The sequence below is a fragment of the Centropristis striata genome, chromosome 18 (assembly GCF_030273125.1).
Source record: "Centropristis striata isolate RG_2023a ecotype Rhode Island chromosome 18, C.striata_1.0, whole genome shotgun sequence".
NCBI classification, from domain to species: Eukaryota; Metazoa; Chordata; class Actinopteri; order Perciformes; family Serranidae; genus Centropristis; species Centropristis striata.
In genome coordinates, this window is record NC_081534.1 from 27,343,365 (window position 1) to 27,354,786 (window position 11,422).

General features: G+C 34.3%; 2 protein-coding genes across 2 annotated transcripts; both read right to left on the reverse strand.

The window, feature by feature from the left end:
* Window positions 1-267: 267 nt before the first annotated feature.
* LOC131991710 (gap junction Cx32.2 protein-like) lies at window positions 268-4,668 on the reverse strand. The gene is made up of 3 exons (XM_059357213.1): window positions 4,533-4,668; window positions 2,696-2,834; window positions 268-1,461 (listed from the first exon to the last, which is right to left on the reverse strand). Exons 2-3 carry the CDS (start codon window positions 2,822-2,824, stop codon window positions 802-804), a joined length of 789 nt encoding a protein of 262 aa, XP_059213196.1. The 5' UTR covers window positions 2,825-2,834; window positions 4,533-4,668; the 3' UTR covers window positions 268-801.
* Window positions 4,669-5,748: 1,080 nt separating this feature from the next.
* Window positions 5,749-8,594, reverse strand: gja13.1 (gap junction protein alpha 13.1). The gene is made up of 2 exons (XM_059357125.1): window positions 8,459-8,594; window positions 5,749-7,545 (listed from the first exon to the last, which is right to left on the reverse strand). Exon 2 carries the CDS (start codon window positions 7,516-7,518, stop codon window positions 6,661-6,663), a length of 858 nt encoding a protein of 285 aa, XP_059213108.1. The 5' UTR covers window positions 7,519-7,545; window positions 8,459-8,594; the 3' UTR covers window positions 5,749-6,660.
* Window positions 8,595-11,422: the final 2,828 nt, after the last annotated feature.

The window sequence follows — 11,422 nt, forward strand, 5'->3', positions numbered from 1 at the left end:
CAGCAAAGATTTGCACAAAAACGGTGTGGTTATATATACAGTCTATGGTTATATGTATCTATATTCTACATCTGACTATATTGTCTTTACTTCTTTGGTCTGATTATTTGAACATCATACAAATAGATGTTGTCAATATTCATCTATGGGTCATTCTGTGATTTATGGTGTGTTAAATGTAATTTTAGTGAAAGGCAAAAACAGAAATCATGAATGTTGCATGAGTATGAAATTGGTGTTCACGAAGAAAAAAATGACAACTTAAAACTTTAATATTTATTTCAATCAATTACAAACAGAAGGCATATACAGTCATATTAAATACAAAACATGAAATATACAGAATGATTTATTATTAAAATATTTACAGTCCCAAAAGTTATGCCAGCAAATTAAACTGCAGAAACTGAAAAACAAAGTTGCACTAGCGGCAGTTGTACACTGTTTTAGAGCAACAACAAAAAAGAAGCATACAGTATTACTGAATGGCTTTTAAGCAGGTGAAATTGGTCAAATATATATAGTTTTAAGTACAAAATACGGAGCAAGAAACAAAATAAAATCACAGCGGCTTTTTTGTACAATTTGAAAAACATTGCTTGAGTCGTAGAGTACCATATATTGTATTATTAATCTAAACATAGGACTCCAAATTTGTATAATTTTCAGGTATTAAGCATCACATAAATAAATAACTCTCAGTGGCACAGTCTCATTTCCATCCCATTTCTGTTTGCCCTCTTGTGTTCTTTGTCACTATGTGACTGTTTCATTCTGCGCACTGGATCTAAATGGCATCCTTCAGGCTGTGCTGTGGCTGACATCATGGAGGCTGAGCTTCTCGCTTCTCATCAGACTGTCCCCGTTGTAACGCTGGTGAATGGTAATGGCAGCAGCGGGCGTGGTTTTAGACTTTCGCCTGGATGAGCGAGAACACGCCACGTAGAAGAGCTCCACCACGTTGAGTAGAAGAGAGACGCAGGCCACTACCAGCATGAAGAGGATGAAGATGGTCTTCTCCGTGGGTCGAGACATGTAGCACTCTACGGTGAAGGGACAGGGGTCTCGGGAGCAGACGACTAATGCGTCCAAAGTGAAGCCATACAGATAATACTGGCCCACAATGAACGCTACCTCCAGAATGATTCTGAAAAAGATGGAGGTTATGTAGTTTCCCAGCAGGTTGCCTTTCATGACGACGTGGCCTTTGTCGTCGGAGTACTTTGGGGATTTGACAGTTCCGCTCCTAGGCTCGCTCTTCATACGCTCTCTTAACTTATTTTCTTGATGGATGACATGGATGACGTGACCATAGTAGATCAGTGTCGGTGTTGAGACGAAGATGATCTGAAGGACCCAGAATCTAATGTGTGAGATTGGGAACGCGTGGTCATAGCAGACGTTCTTACAACCTGGTTGTTTAGTGTTGCAAATCATACTGGACTGTTCATCACTCCAGACCTGTAATGTATCGAAAAAATCAGCATTATTATATTTATACAGTCGGTACAGCAAATTATCTGAGAGCTTTTAGAGATAAGATAAGAGATAAGATAAAACTTTATTGATCCCTTGGGATAGCTCCCTCAGGGAAATTGAGTTTCCAGCAGCAAACAGGTTAAAAAGCACACATAAGAGAAAAAGAACAATTTATATACAATAAATAAATAAATATGAGGTGTATGGGTTTTTAAATAGTCCTTATGTATTTCTATATTTCTTATTGTATTTGTTATTTCTTACTTGTTACACAAGGAGGCATTTTGTTGAGTTTAAAGCAGAGGTCGGATGAAGAGAAATGTGCTATTATGACAATTTAATAAACAAGGAGGCTATAAAATTCAATTAATTTTATTTAGCAAAGACTAGAATTATCTTCTTAATAGCCAAAAAGTTATCCCAGCATGCCAATTTTTTGTTTTTTAGTCGTTTCATATTGTGGCAATATTAGATTATCGGATCAAGTGTCCCTGGAAGTCAGTGGACGATGTATAAACCATATCGTGTTGTTGTCCAGAGATTCAATTTAATATTGTATCATGATGACAATTGTGATTCACACATGTATAGTTTTGTTGCTCTAAATATAATGAAGTCATTTTACTGCTTAAACATAAAAGCAATCATAAAACCAATGGCCACTTGTTTAAAACTGTTACACAAACACACATAAAACAGTCATTTTTTTGAGAGTCATAGAATGAGGCGTTAAATTACCTGCACACAAAAAAAGTGGTGTTCTATTTATTTGCCTTCTTTTGAGATCACTCAGAAAATTATTACAATTATGAAATTTATTATAATTTGTTTTCTACGGAAGCCCTAAACGGCCATGCATTCATATATTTTTTTCCCTCCGTTTTATCGTAATAATGACTTAATTTCATTTCTTTTCTTGAGATCTCGAGAAAATTATCTCGTTATCTCGAAATAACAGCTGTCGTTTTCCCGAGATAAAGAGATAATTTTCTCGAAAAAAAAAATTTTTTAATTAACTCCTTATCATGAGAAACCGGAGGGAAAAAAAATATGAATGCATGGCCGTTTAGGGCTTCCGTATAGTTCTCTCCATTTTGGCCACCAGAGGATGTAATATCACCTCAAAGCTTTTAACGTCCCGATAAAAAGATAACGGGATTCATCAGTTTGGTAAAAGGCTGCAGAAAAATAAAAATAATGAGAAAAAGAAGCAGACCTTCTCTGCTCCAGCTCCAAGGATCATGATCCTGAAGATAAACAGCACGACGAGCCAGACCTTCCCGATGACGGTGGAATGGGACTGGACTTTGTGCAGTAGAGTCGACAGAAAACCCCACTCTCCCATGATGTCTGATCTGATGAGGAAAAACAAATAAAGATGATAACTTAGACAAAACATTTTTTTTGTATTAACTGTAAATAAACCATTTATTATCGCCCGATTGAATTATGATATTCCAGGCATCTACAAACTTTAGTTAAATGGAGACAGAGGAAAAACATGGATAACACTTTACAATAATCCTCATTTATAAATGGTAAACAGAATTTATTAATGTTTAAACATAATTTATAAACCGTATATAGGCCATTTAGAATGGTAACTACACAATTTATTAATATTTAACTAACTACAACATTTATAAATGACAAAGATGGTATATTAATGTAAGTTTATAGTTACTTTATCATTAAAAAACAATTAAATTATAAATAATAGTTTATCAATAGTTTTAGTTGCACTCATTTTAACATTTTTAACACCATATTAAGTATGTTAATAATTTATGAAATTATTAATATACCTTTAGGAAACTGGTTTAAAACATTTAAAGATTAAATATGTATAGCACTTTGTAAATGGTTAATAATTGGTCAATAAACCATCTTTAAACATCACTTAGTTGGTTATTGTAAAGTGTTACCAAAACATTACATTTAAAATGTCTCATTTAGCTGTTGTAAATAATATTTACTAATTACATGTAGGCCCAACAACTTTAAACAGTGTTTAATATTAATATTCAATTAACCAGAGATACAGTCCAGGCCGATCAAAGCTCACGATTATTTGCACAATAGTTCACAAAATTTTTGGCAGATCATAGTTAAGTTATAGTGACATAATAAATGATATTACATTTATATATATATATATATATATATATATCCTAAATCCTATTGTCTTTTCTCTAGTGATCTTATTCTCAATTTTACATATCACACAGTAGTATAGGATTTTTAAAAATTAATTTGTTTAACACGTTTCTCTAGGTGCTGTGATTTATGTTGAAGGGTGAAACGACAACAGCAGAAAGTCTGTTTTGCTTAGAAGACAGAATCACATGTTGCACGTGTAGATAATCTACAGTGTTGTATGTAAGTTCAGAATGTAAATAAGAACTATAAAATCTGTTACATAACCAACACTTATCTCAAGTTATCTTTCTTTATATGATAAGATGTAATGATAAGGGAGGAATGTGTATTCCCCAGATGTTTGTACGGCCTTTGAAGTGCTGCATCTGTAGATAATTTGTTTTATAATAATAAAAAAATAAAAACACTTCACTTCACTTACAGTGAATCCTAATTACACAGCATGTAGTCAAAGTTAGAATAAAATATAGACGTTAAAGCATTTTTTAAGAGTTATTAACTTCAAGAAAATTTTGAAATAATAATTTTATCCTCCTGTATTATGGAAAATGCATCAATCTGAATGGTCAAATAGTCTGTAGAGTTTTACTGTACTTACTCAAGCGCACACTTAAGAAAATACTCCTAATAATAGATGCCCAGATGCCTAGAATACACCTAATTCATCGTGGTTGTACATATCTTATTCCAAAAATTAAAAAATTTGCAGCAGAAATTAGCAATACTTACTTAAATATATACAATATATGTATATGACATCCAATACAATAGGTACTAATAAAACATCAAATTTTGAGGCAGAAATTATCAATACTTACTTAAAAATATACAATATATGTATACGATATTCAGTACAATAGGTACTTCAAATAAAAGCAGTAATGAAGCCTTACCTTTGAATTTAAAAGGCCTCCGTGCAGACAAACACACCAGTCACCAGCTGTGGAGATGAATGATAGAGAGCCCAATGAACCAAACCAAACCTGTCTACGGTACCTTGAACTTTAGATTAGATGAAACTGCGCAACAGTGTGAGCTGTCACGTTGTCATGACATCTGGAAATGATAAATCCAAAGTGGACAATTTTTGGGCTGAGCCCTGGCAAGATTGTGCAGGTTAATGATTGGCAGTGCTATAAACTTAAATTCTTGTGCTCATGATTTTTCTGCACATATTTTATAACGTCGTTAAACATTATCACGGTGTGATTTTTGCACGGTAGCTATTTTATAGATAATCATATCCACGGATGCAAAATCCCCAAACAGCTACATTTTTTTGCGTTTTATAATCGATAAAACTATCAGTACGGGGTATGGGCACAGTGACATTAAAAACACCTGCACAGTTATGCAATACGTGTGCAATGAACGCTACGTGAGGAATGAAAAGTCACATTCAGTTTTTGTTGAGACTGTGTCAATAGAAAGAGGTTTTTTTTGTTCGGTCTTACACAAAACCTGAACAAACTGAACAAATCTAATGTTATAAGCTCCACAAAGATGCTTTTGTTAAAGGGATTTTATACTGAATTGCAATATGTTATCCCTGTAGGATTTATGGATGTATTTTGTCCCCTATGTCTCACACATCGCCCATCTGATGTAATATTATTGATGTAATTTATTGATTAACTCATTTAGATTATTCTGAAATCATTAGTGGTGGCTATCTGTCAATGTATCAGCCACTCCCATCTCTCAAGGTAAAGCAAGGATAATATATTATAAAGTTGCAATGATTAATCAATGAGTCACTCACCAGATAAATGATTGGTTAAAAATGTATGTTTAATCATTTAAGTAATTTTTAAGCAAAAAATGGCTTCTCAAATGTGAATATTTTCTGTTTTTCCTCACTTTCTACTGAGATTTAATTGAATATCTTTAGGTTTTTGACTGTTTATCAAGCAAAAAGTGATAGATATGATAATGGTATGTTGATATTCTATGGACTTAACATTAAATATTATAACAGAAAATAATCTGTACACCATAAGTAATGCAAATAATCATTAGTTGCAGCCCCCCGAGTTCCCACATAAGTGTAAATAATTCTTTATAAAGTATTGTGTCTGAAGTGTGTAGTTTATCAATTGAAAATAGTCATGAAACATTATTTTTATCCAACCGTAATCATTTATTAAATATAAAGAAATACACACAAAAACACAAAATACATTAAAAACAAACTTTTCACCACATTAATCATGATCATACAGTAAGTAAATGATTTGTTTTAGATGGCAATAACTTATTGGACACATTCAAAAACTGGGTACAGGCAGAACTCTGCTTACTAATAGATTAACAAGTGGGTATCGAAGAACATAAATACATTCTCAATATTGCACACTTTCCATTATTACATTTCCAGGTCAATAATACAAAATAAATGTAAAATTCCAGCAACGTGTCCCTAAAAAAAAAACTTTGACAGACTTTTTTCACCAAGAAAATGACTCGTGCACAATGACAAAGCTTCTTCTTGATGGCCTGTAATGATTTACAACAGATTGTAAGAACTTTTTTCCTTTAGTCTCTTATATGTGGGGGGAGAAATATGAAACAGTAGCATTTCAACACATTAAAAGTGTGGGTAACGCTTTATATTAAGGTCCTTGTAATAACCATTAATTAACAAGTAATAAGGCCCTTGTAAGTCCTTACAAGATGCTTATTAACATTATTGAGTGTTTATAAGCTTATATAAGTGTTAATAATGGCATTACTAACACCCATGACCCACCCATTATGTCTTTGTCATGCCTTTATTAATCTTATTTTGTTTGCTTATTGATATTAAAATATACTTTATTGCTCATCTATTATAAGTTAACTATAAGTTAACTATGCTTTTTGCAACTACCGGATCTAAAGCGAGAACAATGCCTTATTACTTGTTAATTAATGGTTATTAAGGACCTTATTATAAAGCGTTACCGAGCTTTTTACTTCAGTCTCTTATATTTGGGGGGAGAAATCTGAAACAGTGGCATTTTAACACATTAAAAGTGTGTTTTAATGACCACTCAGAAGCAGTTTCTCCTCCTTGGCTCCGTCCAGGCTTCCACCGATACTCTTGCTCCTCTCCATCTCCATGTTCATCTTGTTCTGCTTGAGTGCTTCCTCTGAATTCGGCCACTTTGGACCTGACAGGCCGGCGGGGTTTTCTGCCGAAGTGATCTTGTGACTGCGAGTCTTGCGAGACTTACACCTGGAGCAGATGAGGTAGAAGACCTCGATGATGTTGAGGAACAGGGAGACGCAGGCCACCACCAGCATGAAGATGATGAAGATGGTCTTCTCTGTGGGTCGGGACATGTAGCACTCCACGGTGAAGGGACAGGGCTTCTTGGAGCAGGGGAACATGGGCACCATGACGAAGCCGTACAGGTAGTACTGGCCCACGATGAAAGCGGCCTCGATGAGGATCTTGAACACCAGCTGGGTCAGGTAGCTCCCCAGAAGGTCCCCCTTGATCGTCACCTTTCCCTTTTCGTCGGTGTATTTGGGCTGTTTGATCTTCATGGTGCCACCGGGGCTCGCCATCCGCTCCCTCATCTTTTTCTCCCTGGTGATGACGTGCGCGGCGTGGCCGAAGTAGACCAGCGTCGGCGTGGAAACGAAGATGATCTGGAGGACCCAGAAGCGAATGTGCGAGATGGGGAAGGTCCAATCGTAGCAGACGTTCTCACAACCAGGTTGCTGAGTGTTGCAGAGGAAACCCGACTGCTCGTCGCCCCAGACGCTCTCGGCACCGGCGCCCAGAACCATGATCCTGAACAGGAAGAGGACGCTCATCCAGATCTTCCCAATGACCGTGGAGTGCTCCTGGACCTTCTCCAGCAGGGAGGACAGGAATCCCCAGTCTCCCATCTTTATCTGTGATCGTTAGTCACTAATCTGGAAAAAATAGATAAAAGGAAATAGTCATGAGTTAATAAGTTCAACAAACTTCAACTTTAGTTTTCAATCAACCTACACCAGACCTCATTAACTGAAACATTAACCAAATCTGTGTATTTGATCAATATCTTGCTGCTGGAAGAAAGCCACTCATTCAGCCTCATGCAAAAACTCATACGGAGAGATTTCTTCTTGCTTCTTTGAGCACCATTTTTTCTGTATTTTGAATTTTCTATAAGGCACAAACACAATTTACAAGTGGCCCAGAATATAATTATGAGAAAAAAATAAGATTAGAATTGGAAAATGTTCTTGGATGAGTTCCAATTTTATTTTTAATTTAGATAAATATTTTTTTTCTGCTCTTAAATCTTGCTACTTGAGAAGTAAGAGGATGACAGAGACCCATTAATCGTGAGCTAGTTGGTCAACACTTTCCTAAAATAATCATTAGTCATTAGTTTTCTTTTGAACGGAAGAAAAAGACAGAAGAAAAAACAAGAACACTTTCCATGTGTAAATTCAACTGTAAAAGCTCACATCGATATATATATATATTGATAGAAGTATAACACAATATAATATAATGATATTTATACAATCAATATATTAAACACATCTTGAAGGATAAACTGGAAGGTAAAATATAAAAAGCAATCTGATGCCATTGTTAGTTATATAGAAGACATTCATTCTGCCATAGAGAAAGCATTGTCATTAACTTTTAAAAGTAAAATAAAAAAAACATCGCTTTCTAACTAATATATCAATATTTGCAGTGTGTGTTTAAAAAAAAGATAAGAAATACTAAAGATTTCCATTCTGTCCTTTAAAAATATTCACCCACAAATACATATTTTTTAAAGTATTTAGTGATCTGTAGCGGAGAACAATAACTGCTGCATCTTACCTGCTGACCGGGTCAGAAAGGACTGTCTGCTGTCGGGACGAACAGATCTCTAACTTTAAAGTTGGACCTTGGAGTTTTGTGCTGAGGAGAGATGAGGGATCACATTGCACAACACACATCTGGCTCTAAAAACGTCACGTTGTTCCCGTCAGCAAACCCAGAGTGAAAAAAGTTGATGAAAGACAAGACGAGTGTAATAATTGACAGGTGCTCAGTATCTCAGCTCAATGGCCTTGGATGTTTGAAAATCAACAGAAAAAAACCCAGTGTGATCATTCAAACAGGGATAAATAAAACAGCTGCTCATATTTAAATAGCCTGAATGTATTTGACCAGGATTATGAATAATTAGGAAATAATTACTTTTAATTTAAGAACACAAAAAGAGGTATTTATTGAAAATTGGCAAAAATGGATTACATATGTCTCTACCATGAAACCGGGTTTTGGGTAATCTCAGATCACCAGATCAGAATACTTTTATTTCTTTGTACCTTTCCCCCCTTTTTTGTTTTTTGGGTGTTTTCCAATTCCCTTTTGTACGCTTTTACTTTTCCCTTGATATTTTCTGTATTTGTCTAAAGGTCTTCATGTTGATTGTTTGTTTGTTCATTTACATGTAAAATCAAAAACCAATAAAAAGTAAATGACAAAAAAAAGAAGAATTCTAACTAACTAAATTGAACTAAATATAATTGTAAAGAGTTAGGTTATTCCATCTTTGGCAAATTATTAGAGACTGCACTGAAGCACTTCATTGACTTGGTCATAAATAAATTGTTTCCTGGTGAAAACAAAATGTGTCAAACAAAATGTAAGCATTGCATCCAAAAACACCAAATCAACTATTTCGGCACAGTCTGTAAAAACAAAAAGAGATTTAAATTAAGTTTTATTAGTTTATAATCATCAAATGCAGACTCTAGTAAGTCACTCCTGGCCAAGAAATAGAGCAGCACACCCTAAAACCACAGCTTGAAATAAACCTTTAAGAACCACACCTTATTAACTGAAACATTAACCAAAACTGCATATTTGATCAATATCTTGCTGCTGGAAGAAAGGCACTTATTGAGCCTTTTGCAAAAACTCATATGGACAGATTTCTTCTTGCTTCTTTGAGCTCCATTTTTTCTGTATTTTGAATTTTCTCTAAACATTTAAGGATCAAAAAGCTGACATATAACCTGGTGCTTTATGACTTTCAGAGGTGCTGACAGGGTCCAAAATACAAACTGCTTGGTCTATCTGCCAATAACTGGCAAACTGAAAAAATGTACCAGCCAATTTTTTTTCCACTGGCCATAAACAGCAGGTCCTAATTGTTGATTACGTGCTGCAGACACTTTATTGTTTTGGCATTGTTGCCATTAAGCCAATCTCTCCTCTGCCTCTTATCTTTGAAGCCTCTATTCATTTGACTTTTACCAAACTTCCACTGGGATCTTTATACTCTAATTAGGTTGATCTACTCCAATATATGCACACTGAAAAAAATTGGAGTGACATTTACTTAAAAAAAGCTCTGCAAGTTTTTCCACACAGAAAGTGTTTGTAATCTTTACTCAGGCTGTTTCTAAGTAATATTTATTTAATAGAACCACTTATTTTTTGAATGAAAATACACAAGTAAATTGCAGATTCACTGATGTCCCTCAATTACATTTTACTTGGAAATATCAACTAATTAAGCCAATGAACTGGTTTAGTGAATATTACTTGGAACGAATGATTCAATTTACATACAAAACTGAGGACACATAATAACAAACAATCACTAAGTAATGCACTACATGAAAAACTGCTATTTTAAAGTAAAAGCACTGAATTCGTGTTTCTTTGTAGAATTTATATAGATGATTGAAATAATAAGTACAGGGCCAAAAAATCTAGTGCACAGATTCTGCATTCAAATGGAGATTTCTGTTTATTGAGAGTGTACAAAGTGTAGAACTGCATAAAAACATAATTTACCACACAATGTTTTGTATGCATCATAGCAACAGTCTGCTGTTCTCATTATGACAACCCTTGGTAAAATTCAAACACAGATTAGTGTATTTGAGGTTTATTGAATCAATAAAAAAATGAAAAATATGTCTAAAATAATTCCAAGAGAGAGCTTTTAGCAAAAATCTGTCAAGCAAATAATCTACAGTGTTTTATAATGATTGATCTGTCAACTGCAAGAAAACATGGATTGTTATTTTTGTAATAAGTCACAAAACTCATTTTGACCAACATTTATATGTGACTGAGTGTTGTTTACAGAAGCTGGCTACACACACACACACACACACACACACACACACACACACACACACAGACACACACACACACACACTCTCTTGTACTTCTATCTTTGTGAGGGCCCTCATTGGAACAGTGAATTCCCTTGCAAGGTTATAATAGTTTTGAATTTTTCATTAGTTTTAGTTTTGATTGGGTTGTGAATTTTTTATTTCAAATTCAGTTAGTTTTAATTCGTTTTTAGAGTGAGTTTGCTAGGTTTAGTTTTGTGTTTATTTTTTTTAAATGCTTTAGTTTTAGTTTAGTTTTTATTAGTTTTAGTGTTAATTTTAGTTTTTTTGTAATGGGGTATTTGCTAGGTGCCAGATTAAAAGAGGTCACAGTACATTTTGCCTTTATTTCCTTTTATTATCCATCTTCATTATGTATGAAAAAAGTTGACAAAGACGAAAACGAAGGACATTTCCACTATAATTTTGTTAGTTTTAGTTAGTTTTGTAACCACACAATTAGTTATCAGTTTTTTGTAACATTTACCCTTAAAACAAAGTCTTAAATAAAAAAAACAAAGTCTTAAATAAAAAAAATAAAAACGTGTTCCAGTCCTCACTATGTAGGAAGTACAAGAACACACACACACACACACATACACACACACACACACACACACACACACACACACACACACACACATTCAGTTAGTTTTAATGAGTT

What these genes read in the sequence shown, in the direction of transcription:
- LOC131991710 (XM_059357213.1), bottom strand. Translation starts at nt 2,824, where the DNA reads ATGGGAGAGTGGGGTTTTCTGTCGACTCTACTGCACAAAGTCCAGTCC. An exon ending in TTGGAGCTGGAGCAGAGAAG is followed by an intron (nt 1,462 to 2,695) that starts GTCTGCTTCTTT and finishes GATACATTACAG; the next exon opens with GTCTGGAGTGATGAACAGTC.
- gja13.1 (XM_059357125.1), bottom strand. Translation starts at nt 7,518, where the DNA reads ATGGGAGACTGGGGATTCCTGTCCTCCCTGCTGGAGAAGGTCCAGGAG.